Source organism: Cebus imitator, unplaced genomic scaffold, assembly GCF_001604975.1.
Source record: "Cebus imitator isolate Cc_AM_T3 unplaced genomic scaffold, Cebus_imitator-1.0 Scaffold254, whole genome shotgun sequence".
Lineage (NCBI taxonomy): Eukaryota > Metazoa > Chordata > Mammalia > Primates > Cebidae > Cebus > Cebus imitator.
The window spans coordinates 1803069-1816572 of NW_016107569.1; the positions used below are offsets into that span (position 1 = coordinate 1803069).

Genomic DNA, 13504 nt, shown 5'->3' on the forward strand with positions numbered 1-13504 from the left:
TTTTAATAGAGACAGGGTTTCACCATGTTGGCCAGGCTGGTCTTGAACTCCTGACCTCCAGTGGTCCCCCTGCCTCAGCCTTCCAAAGTGCTGGGATTACAGGCATGAACCACTGCACCTGGACCCCTGCAAATATGTGTGTGTATATATATATATATGGTTACCTCTCTGTATTGCAGGTTCCACATCTGCAGATTAAACAAACTGCCAACCAAAAATATTTTTTTAAAAAAGATTAAAAAGTAACAGTAATAAATAATACAAATAAAAAAATCAGCCAGGCATGGTGGCTCATACTTATAATCCCAGTACTTTGGGAGGCCGAGGTGGGCAGATCACCTGAAGTCAGTAGTTCAAGACCAGCCTCGCCAACATGGTGAAACCCCGTTCTACTAAAAATACAAAAAAATTAGCTAGGTGTGGTGATGCATGCCTATAGTCCTAGCTACTCAGGAGGCTGAGGCAGGAAAATCGCTTGAACTTAGAAGGCAGAGGTTGCAGTGAGCTGAGACCACGTCATTGCACTCCAGCCTAGATGACAGAGAGACTCTGTCTCAAAAAAACAAAAAACCTCAACACAGTATAACAACTATTTACACAGCATTTACATTGTGTTAGGTATCATAAGTAATCCAGAGATGTTTTAAAGTACACAGGAGGATGTGTGTTTGTGTAAATACTATGCCATTTTATGTAAGAGACATGAGCATGTACTGATTTTGATATTCACTAGGGTTCCTGAACCAATCCCCTGTGGATACCGAGGGACAACTGTATATGTATTTGTGTGTGAATGCATGTATGGATATACATCAATACACACACACGTATACAACACACACATGTACACAATATCCAGGAAAGCTGAGCACAAGAGGGTGATTAGTTCTTACCTTTGAATCCACTGTACTTCTTTTAGGCTTTCCACTGTCTAGAAGCAGAAACATTTAAAAGATAGCACTGCATAACTCCACTTACAGAGACGCATATACATAACTATCATTTTATGTGGCTGCAGCTTATCTAATATCAAATAATTAAAATAATCTTGGGGACTGCCATTTTCTCAGGTCCCAAAACATAATATGTGTATTGTTGAAGCAGCAAATCAGACCTTGTTATATTATAAATGGTATGGAGTAACTAGTGATATTAACAACAGAATTCAGTTCTGGATATTCTAGTGTATGTTACTGCCAGAGAAGCCACATGGAATGACTTTCCTAATTGTCTAAATAATCACATTGGAAAACATAATTTTTAAGAAAAAGGCCGAGCAGTGGCTCACCCCTGTAATCCCAGCACTTTGGGAGGCCGAGGCAGATGGATCACCTGAGGTCAGGAGTTCGAGACCAGCCTGGCCAACATAGCAAACCCCCGTCTCTACTAAAAATACAAAAATTAGTCAGGCGTGGTGGCATGCACCTGTAATCTCAGCTATGTGGGAGGCTGACACAGGAGAATCCCTTGAACCCAGAAGGCAGAGGTTGCAGTGAGCCAAGACTACTGCATTCCAGCCCAGGTGACAGAAAAAAAGAAAAAAAAGAAAAGCTATGAAAGACATTCACAAACTTGGAAAAGTTAATAGCAAGTAATCCTAGCATAATAACACTTTCTTCCCTACAGCAAGAAGTATGATTGCTAATGGCTCCTTTCATGGAACAGAAATTCTTGTTTTCACTTAAGATGATCTTTGTGGAAAGACTGCTCTTCAAGCTCCCTGCAGGAAGGGAGAAAATAAAAAGAAACAAAATAATATTTTCTTCCCAGGAATGGTGATATGAACACAAAGAACCTAGACAAGAAGGAGATGGTTCACAGGCATTAACCTACACCATCGCACAAACGCAGTCTTTTTTTTTTTTTTTTTCTTTTGAGATGGAGTCTCACTCTGTCACCAGGCTGGAGTGCAGTGGTATGATCTCGGCTCACTGCAACCTCTGCCTCCCAGGTTCAAGTGATTCTCCTGCCTCAGGTTCCTGGGTAGCTGGGACTACAGGTGCACACCACCACGTCCAGCTAATTTTTCTGTATTTTGGTAGAGACAAGGTTTCACCACGTTGGGCAGGATGGTCTCTATCTCTTCACCTCACGATCCACCCGACTCGGCCTCCCAAATGCTGGGATTACAGGCATGAGCCACCACACCCAGCCAAATGGAGTCTTTCTGTATGGCTTTTAACCGTGGTCAAGTTGGACAGACTGAGTGATACACAGTTTGGATGTCTGTCCCCTCCAGATCTCATGTTGAACTGTAATCCTCAATGTTGGAAGTGAGGCCTAGCATGAAGTATCTGGGTCATGAGGACATATCCCTCATGAATGGCTTGGTGCCCTCCTTGTGGTAAGGAGTGAGTTCTTTTTTTTTTTTTTTTTTTTTCCTGAGACGGAGTTTCACTCTTGTTACCCAGGCTGGAGTGCAATGGCACGATCTCGGCTCACTGCAACCTCCGCCTCCCGGGTTCAGGCAATTCTCCTGCCCCAGCCTCCTGAGTTGCTGGGATTACAGGCACGCACCACCATGCCCAGCTAATTTTTTGTAGTTTTAGTAGAGACGGGGTTTCACCATGTTGACCAGGATGGTCTCGATCTCTTGACCTCGTGATCCACCCACCTCGGCCTCCCACAGTGCTGGGATTACAGGCTTGAGCCACCGCGCCCGGCCTAGGAGTGAGTTCTTGCTCTGAGTTCATGTAAGATGTGGTTGTTTAAGAGTGTGGCACCTCCCCACTCCTACTCCTGCTCTTGCCATGTGACCTGCCTGCTCCCCCTTCACCTTCTGCCATAATTAGAAGCTTCCTGAGGCCCCCACCGGGAGTAGATGTTTGCACCATGCTTTGTACAGCCTGCAGAACTGTGAGCCAATTAAACCTCTTCTTTTGTTTTTGTTCATTTGTTTTTTGCTGGTGGTGGTGGTTGTTTTTGAGACTGGCTCTTACTGTGTCACCCAGGCTGGAGTGCAGTGGCACAATCTCGGCTCACTGCAGCCTCCACCTCCCTGGGTTGAAGACATTCTCCTGCCTCAGTATCACCAGTAGTTCGGACTACAGGTATGTGCCACCACATCTGGCTTTTGTATTTACAGTATAGACGGGTTATACCATGTTGGCCAGGTTGGTCTTGAACTCTTGACCTCAAGTAATCTGCCTGCCTTAGCCTGCCAAAGTGCTGGGATTACAGACATGAGCCACCAAGCCCAGCCTCTTTTCTTTATAAATGGCCCAGTCTCAGGTATTCCTTTACAGCAATGCAATGGACTAACAAATTGAGAAAAAAATTGTCTACGTAGTATGTATGTATGTATGTATTTCAGAGACAGGGTCTTGTTCTGTCACACAGCCTGCAGTGCATCATGGCTCAACGTAGCCAGAACAGTCAGGCTTGAGCCATCCTCCTGCCTCAGTCTCCTGAGGAGTTGTGACTATAGACACATGCCACCACTCGTGGCTAATTTTTTTATTTTTATTTTTGCAGAGACAAGGCCTCGCTATGTTGCTCAGCCTGGTACCAAGCTCCTAGCCTCAAACACTCCTCCCACTTTGGCCTCCCAAAGTGCTAGGATTACAAGTGTGAGTCACTGCACCTGGCCATAAATTATCTTACGAACTCACATGAATCATCAGATGAACTTGACAGTTAATAATAAAAAAAAAGTGATAAAAATAAATTGGTTAATCAACACATGGAGAAAAAGTGCAGCGTCGATAATAAGAGAAAATAAAAAAACAGTGGCCAGGCACAGTGACTAACGCCTATAATCCCAGCATTTTGGGAGGCTGAGGCGGGTGGATCATGAGGTCAGGCGTTCAAGACCAGCCTGACCAATATGGTGAAATCTCGTCTCTACTGAAAATACGAAAATTAGCCAGGCGTGGTGGCTCATGCCTGCAGTGCCAGCTACTAGGGAGGCTGAGGCAGGAGAATCACTTGAACCTCAGAGGCGGAGGTTGAAGTGAGCCAAGATTGAGACACTACACTCCAGCCTGGGTGACAGAATGAGACTCCACTTCAAAAAAAAAAAACAAAAGTGTATATGTGTATGTATATATATACATACACACATGCGTGCACACACACACACACACATATAGGAATATCTTTTTTGCCTGTCATTTTAGGATTTTTTTTTTTTAAAAGAAAATACCCCGGGCCGGGCGCGGTGGCTCACGCCTTTAATCCCAGCACTTTGGGAGGCCGAGGCGGGTGGATCACGAGGGCAAGAGATCGAGACCATCCTGGTCAACATGGTGAAAGCCCGTCTCTACTAAAAATACAAAAATTCAGCTGGGCATGGTGGCGTGTGCCTGTAATTCCAGCTTCTCAGGAGGCTGAGACAGGAGAATTGCCTGAACCCAGGAGGCGGAGGTTGCGGTGAGCCGAGATCGCGCCATTGCACTCCAGCCTGGGTAACAAGAGCGAAACTCCATCTCAAAAAAAAAAAAAAAAAAAGAAAATACCCCATATTGGCTAGGATATAATAATGTGCACACTATTCCTACATATATCCAGTAAGAATATAAATCCACACAACTCACTTGGAAAGGAATTTAAAAATATACATATCAATATTTTCGAAAGCATTCATATCCTTTGAACCAGAAATTCCAATTCTGAAAACCATCATAAAGAACGTTCTATACATGAAAAGAGTTCTATGCATAAAGAAGTCCACTGCAACAACATTCATAATCACACAAAAATGGAAATGTGTCTCCTTAAGAGGAAAGATTGAGCAAATTACAGTATCCACTTAGCAGGATAGATGATAGGTATGAAATGAGCTAAAAAGTCATCAGGCATGCATATAAATTGTAAGCATGACTGAATTTCAAAAATCAAATCTTCTAGACTTATGAAACAAGCTTATATGAAAACATAAATCACTAAAACTCTTAACACTGGGAATAAGGAAAAATGACTGCTGTTTTTCCATCTGCTTCACATTTTCCACATTTTTCTTTAACGTTTATATATTTTTGTATGACTTCCAAAATATAATGCTAGGACAACAGATCATGTTTTGCTTAGGAACAAAAAAAGCTTCTATGAAGCAGGTAGTGAAAATTAAAAGCCAGTTTCCACCTTACGGTTTACCTTGTGTCTTCTGGGTCTGGCTGCCTGCTGAAACAGGGTTCACATTAGGCTCCTGGCTCTGACCAAGGACCTTCTCATCCCTGCTGAAGATGATTTTTGGTAACTGCGTACCAGCTTCTGGTGGAGACTTTATTGTTACCCTACATTCAAACGAGACAGAAGGAAAAAGGGTCAAAGCAGTGCTCCTGGCCACTGAACATGCTGGATGCAGGCCCTCTGCCAAGCTCATGCAGTCCCTATGATGTTCTACAACACAGATTCTATTATCCACATTCTGCAATACTGAAACCGAGGCTCAGAAAAGTTAAATAACTTGGCCAAGAGCACCTATAGGAAGTAGCTGGGCGAGGATCCAGGTAGTCTCTCTTAGGCCTAAGATCTTAGCAACCACATAAATCTGAGGTACATCTTTTCCCTCAAGTATCCTTAAAATGCTCAGCAAATTGGTGCACAAGAGAAACAGAACGAAACATAAAACACCAGTAAGACTTTAAAGTGAAATCCAGGCCGGGCACTGTGGCTCACACCTGTAATCCCAGCACTTTGGGAGGCTAAGGCGGGTGGACCACTGGAGGTCAGGAGTTTGAGATCAACCTGGTCAACATGGTGAAACCCTGTTTCTATTAAAATTACAAAAAAATTGTTCGGGCATGTTAGCATGTGCCTATAGTTCCAGCTACTCGGGAGCCTAAGGCAGGAGAATCGCTTGAACACGGGAGGTGAAGTTGCAGTAAGCCAAGACCACACCACTGTACTCCAGCCTGGGCCACAAAGCAAGAGAGACTCTGTCTCAAAAAATAAAAACAAAAATAAAAATAAAAATAAATAAAGTGAAATCCCAGGAAGCACGAGAGGGCAGTGGCACCGTTAGTTGCTGCCTAATATCCATTTCCACCCTTCCGGCTTCTAATGAGACCCGATTTTGTTTACTCCACTCCACCCCACCCCAGAGGGGCCAGTGACAGTTCCCATGCCTGAGTGGATGCCCAATCTAAGCTGGCACATTCAAGCACTTCTCATTCTAACTACGAGAGGAGCCTGCTCTCTGTCCCTTGGCTGGATATGGCTGACAGAACAGAGCCACCTGGTGATGGCTGGGAAACCTGCCTGAGGAAGAAGCTAACACCCAGGATGGCAGAGCAGAGAGATGAAACGCACCAGAGTCCTTAACCAGAGTCAGCAAGCCACTGCAGCCTGTCTCTCGCCTGCCCCACTGAAGACAGGTGAGGTTATCAATGTCTTCAATACATATGCCAGAGTCTAAGTCAAGTCTTTTGTTGCTTGCTGCCAAAAGCAGCCTACCTAATATAGGAAACTACCAGATCAATTTTTTAAAATGAAAACAGAGGTTATCATGGAGAATATTTTAAAAGTTCAGGGCCAACACTTATCTGCAGCCTTTCCTTCCTTTCTACAATTCATGAGTTCTTCTTCCCTTCTGCTCCTTTATTTGGCTGTAATTGTGTGTAGTGCCATTCTGTCTCCCCCATCAAGGACAGGACCTCTGTCTCCCTAGCCTTGTCTTTAATCTCCAGCACTCAGCATGGTTTTTGGCACATGGCAGACACCCAAGGAAAGTTAGCGTACTACTAAATTCTCCCCAACTCTACTGTGGAACTGAACTGAAGGAACTTTGGAATTACTTACTCACTTCTGGAGATGTCTAGGATTAGAAGGGTGACCGAGACAGACTCTTTCTTTAAAATACAGTAATTTACATCTTCATCCTGAGAAAGGAAGAGCCAATTTTACATCATCTTATTCATTCACGCTAGAACAAGAACAAAGTTTTCAGGAACATAGCAAATGAGTGGCTCAAACTCCATTCAAAATAGTAAACCGTCGGGCCCGGTGGCTCACGCTTGTAATCCCAGCACTTTGGGAGGCTGAGGCGGGTGGATCATGAGGTCAGGAGATCGAGACCATCCTGGCCAACATGGTGAAACCCCTATCTACTAAAAATGCAAATATTAGCCGGGTGTGGTGGCAGGCACCTGTAGCCCCAGATACTCAGGAGGCTGAGGCAGGAGAATCGCTTGAACCCGGGAGGCAGAGGTTGCAGTGAGCTGAGATCATGTCATTACACTCCAGCCTGGGTGACAGAGCGAGACTCCATCTCAAAAAAAAAAAAAAAAAAAATGGCGCTGTGGCCGGGCATGATGCCTCACGCCTGCAATCCTAGCACTTTGGTAAGCCGAGGTGGGCTGATCACTTGAGTCCAGGAGTTTGAGACATAGCCAAGAAAGTGTGAAACCCTGTCTCTACTGAAAATATAAAAATTAGGCAGGCATGGTGGTGCATGCCTGTAGTCCTAGGTACTCAGGGGACTGAGGCAGGAGGATCGCTTGGGCCTGAGAGGTCAAGGTTGCAGTAAGGTGATCGTGCTACTGTACTTCAAAAAACCAAAAATGGCACTACAGAGAGTTCGGGTGTTCCCACTCAATGGCCTGAGTTCAAATAAAGACCCAGACCAGGTCACACGTTTAATACTCACCAGGTAAGACGAAAAGCCATCATTCTTTGTACGGTCTAGGCTAAATCCAATCTAACAGGGAGTAAAAAGAGAAGTAAATATCCACACAATTGTCCATACTTTTCTTACTCAAAAAGTAGAAAAGGTGGTACTTCTGACGTGGTTTCCTCTCAGTTTTCTTAGCATTCATTTTGTAAGAAGGCAAACTAAAATCACTCAAGTCAAGTCAGTAATTACTGGAATTATTACAGCATTACATCTTAAGTGATAAATGTGAAATTATTTGATGCCTGACATATAATTTGCTACTCACAAGCTTCATTATCTCCATATTCTGACACTTTATATTTAAGCACTGGGGTTGGAAGGTGGCTCTCACCCAGGCTAAAAGAGTAAACCCGTGGATCTCATTAAAAGGTACTTACAGTCACACCCTTGTCTTCAGGCTCATTCACTGAGAGGCTACTGACGTTAACCACCATATAGCCATGCTTGAAGAATCCAAAGGTGTTCAGATGAACCTTATGCCTCACATCGTCCTAAAGAGACGTGAAGTGGTGGAATCAGTAATATGGAAAACTGCTTTTCATAACTTAACCTATTCGTTTTCTTGAAAAACTGTGATATGTCATTTCCTGCTAGCCAGCCAACGTTTCCATATGCTCAGTAACATACACAGCTGTGGTAACATGCCTTTCTCCAAAAGCTGAAGACAACTCCTCGGAAATCCACAAGATATTAACAGTTTCTGCAGAAGGAAGTACTGAATGGATTCAAATTCACTCCAATGCACTGGTATGTGTTCTAGGAGCAAACTCAGAGGTTGGCTGGAATGTGAATTCCAGGGCAGGAGGAACCATGTTTTTGTCATTCCCATATCCTTCCTGATAGTACAATGCCTGGCATCTAGTAGGCACTCAAAACATGCTGAGGGGTGGGGAGGAAGAAAGGGAGTAGCTGAAGCTGCTCCAAGGATACACTCATTTATATAAATCCTCTTATCAATCTGTATGTACCTGGCTCCTCCCTGCAGGGTGACAAATGGGATCTGCACATTGACATACTAAGCAATAATTCAATTATTTAAAAAGGTGAATTTATACCTAAAAATGATACCGTATATGATGGGTTTTCAGGGAACAAAGCCTTATGCAAGAGGAATCACAGGAATAGGAAACAGCGACATGGAGACAGAGTCTTTTGGATACAGGAAAATCCTAAGGTTTGGTGAGACTGCATCACACAGGCAGATGCCTATCCCATCTGCCTGATGCTGTCTCAATATCATGACTCCAATCTCAACTAACTCAGTACACTGCAGGACCGATAGAATAGTGGGGTCAGTGAACACTTCTAAAACTAGGCTTCCATAAATACACTTTATGTTGTGTAAAAATTGAGTTTCGGGCCAGGCATGGTGGCTCACGCCTGTAATCCAAGCATTTTGGAGGCCAAGGCAGGCAGATCACCTCAGGTCAGGGGTTCAAGACCAGCCTGACCAAAATGGTGAAACCTCGTCTTAAAAAAAAAAAAAGTAAAAAAAAATTGAGTTTCATTTTGAGATTTGGCTAAACTGCAACACCTTCCGTAAGTTTGCAGTTTGATTCTTTGTGTGAAGGGTAACTTTTCATTTCTAGATTTGAGGTTTCCTGGACATCACTGGTAGTCTAATAGCAAACACCAAAGGCCTGTGAGGAGAGGCTGTGAAGCAGATCTTCGGCAGAAACAGTATAAACCAAATCCCCTCCCCTCCCACACAGAGCTCTACCACACTGCACTATGACTAGCAGGATTTTCTTTCCTGCCCACTCTTGCATTCCAGGAATATAGCTTTTTGACGGTCCTAGATGATGGGCTGAGACACAGAGGGACACAGTTCCGAGTTGCCTCCCTGCTCAGGCCTAAGGCTACGGTCCGTGTTTCCCCTCAACATCTGTTAAAACCCAGGACTCTGGGCTTAAAAGTCTCTGCAGCAACACAGGGCAGCCCTGGCTTCCCTGTTCTTTTGCCCACTGGAGTTTCAGCTCCTTCTTCCCTTTTTTGGGCCCCTGGGAATTTCCCTTATTTTCTTAGGACCTCAGCTATGTGGTGAAAACATGTTTGAAAACTTCCACTCCCTGGTGGGCTGGAGTGGCTTGCAGCAAACCAACATTCTCAGAGAGAACAATTGGAAAAGCCAGATAGGATAACAGAGGTCATCTCCTGGAATCCACAAGAGTGGGTCAATGGTAAAAGGCAGAAAAGCTAAGTCTCCCAGCCTTTCTTGGAATTATCTGAGAGAATTAAATCCACTGAAAATGTCTTAAGTATCTGTTTTCTCAGTTCTCTCAAGGATGATACATGACGACCACCATCCTAGAGGCACAGGAGAAATTTATTCAACTACATACAATGGACGCCTTAGCACACTGGTCTTAATTCTCTGGCAGAATCTTCAGTGGAGCAGGACCCGGAAGGGAGAGGATGAGGGAAAATGAACACACAATTCCTGCCACATAAAATAATGAATGTGAATCACAGCCATATTCATGTAAAACAAACTTGAATGCGGTGGAATCATCTGTGGTGACAGAGGTGAAGACAGTGACTACTCTCAGGAGAAAGGAGCTTTCCTGTCACTTGAGGGAAGGTGAGGCTTAGGGTGCTTCTGGAGGGGCTTGGTAATGGTTCTGCCTCATTTCCTGCCGGCTGCATGAGTGTGTCTACATTCTGGAAATGTACTGAGTTGTTTGATTATAATGAGTAATTTTTAGCATGTATATTATACTTCAATAAAGTTTAAATTTTAAAGTATGCTTTTTCTAATTGATCCAGCATGAAGCTCACTGCTAAGTGTTTCATTTATACTCACTTAGTCCAACACAATACCGGTTTTCTAGGTTGGTTTTTTTTTTTTAGAAAATGTTTCAATTGCAACCTGATGGCACTTTTTCCCCATATAAACAGTACACATTCCTTTACTCTTTTTTTTAACCTTTGCATCATCATTTCACTTGATGATACAATGCCATGAAAAACAGGTTTTGAACACTCTTTTAAACAATAACAACAGCATCTTTTCAGGGACACTGAACCAATAATAAAAATAAAAGAAGGAAAAAAAAAAAAAACAGCATCAGTTGAGCATGGTGGCTCACATGAGTAATTCCAGCACTTTGGGAGACCAAGACAGGTGGATCGGCTGAGGTTAACAGTTTGAGATCAGCCTGGCCAACATGGCAAAACCTCATCTCTACTGAAAACACAAAAAGTAGCTGAGAGTGGTGACCTACGCCTGTAATTCTAGCTATTTGGGAGGCTGAGGCAGAATTACTTGAACCTGGGAGGCGGAGCTTGTAATGAGTCGAGATCGTGCCACGGCACTCTAGTCTGGACGACAGAGTGAGACTCTGTCTCAAGATAGATAGATGGATAGATAGATAGCCAGAAGCAACAGCAGGTGCCTGTGATGCTGGCTACTCAGGAGGCTAAAGCAGAAGGATCACTTGAGCCCTGTAGTTTGAGACCAGCCTGGACAACATGGTGAAACCTCAACTCTATCAAAAAAAAAAATTAGCTGAGCATGCTGGCACAAGCCACTGATCCCAGCCACTCAAGAGGCTGAGGTGGGAGGATAGTTTGGGCCCAGGAGGCCAAGGCTGCAGTGAGCCGAGATCATGCCATTGCACTCTGTCCTAGGCAACAGAGCAAGACCTTATCTCAAAAAAAAAAAAAAAAAAAAAAAAAAAGAGGGTGGTCGTGGTGGCTCATGCCTTTAATCCCAGCACTTTGGGAAGCTAAGGTAGGTGGATCCCCTGAGGTCAGGAGTTCAAGAACAGCCCGGCCAGCATGGTTAAACCCCATCTCTACTAAAAATACAAAAATGAGCCAGGCGTGGTGGCAGGTGCCTATAATCCCAGCTACTTGGGAGGCTGTGGCAAGAAAATCACTTGAACCCGGGAGGCAGAGGTTGCAGTGAGCCAAGATCATGCTGCTGCACTCCAGCCTGGGTGACAGTGTGAGACTCTGTCTCAAAAAATAAATAAAATAAAATAAAAAGAAAATATTGCTGCCAGTAATATCTGCAGGACCTTCACTCAACCTGTTCCCCACCTCCATTTTAAGCTATCATGTCATGTCAAACACGATATGTATGGAAGTGACTTTGTTATACCTCACTATAAAAATCACAGAGACAGAGAAATCTTGAGACTGGAAGAAAACACAAGCGAGGATATGCCGAAGCAGCATGAGCACGCCACTACCAGATGCAAGCAATGGAGATTCCACTACATTCTCAACCTCCATCCTATCTCAAGAGCATGACAATACCAGATGCAGGCAATGGAGATTCAGCTACAATCTCAGCCTCCACCCTACCATTTCCACAAGCACTGACACAGCAGTAAAGGCCGAGTGTTTCTCCAAGGATTTCAGAGACTGCAAGCACTTCAACTTGTCTCTAGTACTGCACTAAGAGCTGCACATCTCACCTCAACTTCTTACAACTCTATGAGGCAAGAGTTATTATGTTCATTTGCTAGATGAGGAAACAGAGGCTCAGAGAGTTAAAACTTGCTTAAAATCATAAGGCCAGTAGGTGGCTAACTTAGGATTCATTAAACCCCAAATCTATTCTTTTAACTACCACATACTTTTTACAACCAAATAAAAAGTATATCCTAGGGGTGGGCGTGGTGGCTCAGGCCTGTAATCCCAGCACTTTAGGAAGCTGAGGCAGGCAGATCACTTGAGCTCAGGAGTTTGAGACCAGCCTGGGCAACATGGTGAAACCCCATCTCTGCCAAAAATACAAAAAAGTAGCTGGGTGTGGCAGCATGCATCTGTGGTCCCAGCTACTCAGGAGGCTGAATATCACTTGAACCCGCCCAAGAGGCAGAGGTTGCAGTGAGCCGAGATTGCGCCACAGCACTCCAGCCTGGGTGACAAAGCAAAACCTCATCTCAAAAAAAAAAAGTGTATACTATTTTGATGTTTTTGCTCTTTTCCTTCCTCACTTTAAAAACTGTTGTTTTATACGGACAATGCTATTTTAACTAAATGTCAGAACTTCCGCAACACCTTCATATTAAACTGCTTTCAGTCATTAAAAAAAGGTAATGATACTTCAATTTAGTTTTTCTTATAAACTCAATCTTAGAAAATAATAAATACAGTAACGCTTAACTGAGCTAGCTTCAGCTCACCCACTGGTGGTCTACAGAGTGTACTGACCCACACGTGTTATATATGGCCAACAGTGTTTTGTTTTACTTTTGCTTTTAATTTTGAATTAGTTGCCAATGAATGCTGCAAAAATAACATTAATTTCCAGCTCCTCTTATTTAAAAAAAAGAAAAAAAAAAAAAAAAGCCACAAGATCCAGAGCTTGTAGGCCATGTTCCAGTACAATAAGAGCCCATTCTCTGGAGCAAGGAGCAGTGGCCACTATGGAAGAAGCCTGTGCTCTTCTGCTGGCCCCTTCCCCTACAGTCTCACTGAGCCAGCTGACTTACGAGACCGAGCTGGCTTCTAACCGCATCCGAGTTTGCGACCACTGATTAAGACAAAAATCAGATCTGAAAAGTAAGCAAAAAGTACCTTCAGGCACCATCAGCAGTTTCTCTACTAATACAGAAAAAAAAAAAAATAATGATAATAGTAAGACTACCAATCACTGCCGGGCTCAGTGGCTCACACCTGTAACCCCAGCACTTTGGGGGGCTAATGTGGGAGGATCACTTAAGTTCAGGCACTTGAGTCTGGCCAATATGGTGAAACCCCATCTCTACTAAAAATACAAAAATTAGCCAGGAGTGGTGGTGCCTGCTTGTAATCCCAGTTACTTGGGAGGCTGGGGCAGGAGGATCACTTGAGCTTGGGAGACAGGGGTTGCAGTAAGCTGAGATCAGGCCACTGTACTCCAGCCTGGGTGACAGAGAGAGAGTGTCTCAAAAA

At 43.8% G+C, this 13504-nt stretch overlaps 1 protein-coding gene across 1 annotated transcript in view; it reads right to left on the bottom strand.

The window, feature by feature from the left end:
- The window catches only part of GPR107 (G protein-coupled receptor 107), an 84491-nt gene that overhangs the window by 55018 nt on the left and 15969 nt on the right, over positions 1–13504 (bottom strand). The window contains exons 2-6 of the mRNA XM_017499088.2: positions 7993–8106; positions 7589–7639; positions 6742–6821; positions 5095–5234; positions 894–931 (exon numbers count right to left, since the gene is read on the bottom strand). Of these exons, the coding sequence (XP_017354577.1) occupies positions 894–931; positions 5095–5234; positions 6742–6821; positions 7589–7639; positions 7993–8106 (423 nt within the window). The remainder of the gene's footprint in view (positions 1–893; positions 932–5094; positions 5235–6741; positions 6822–7588; positions 7640–7992; positions 8107–13504) is intronic.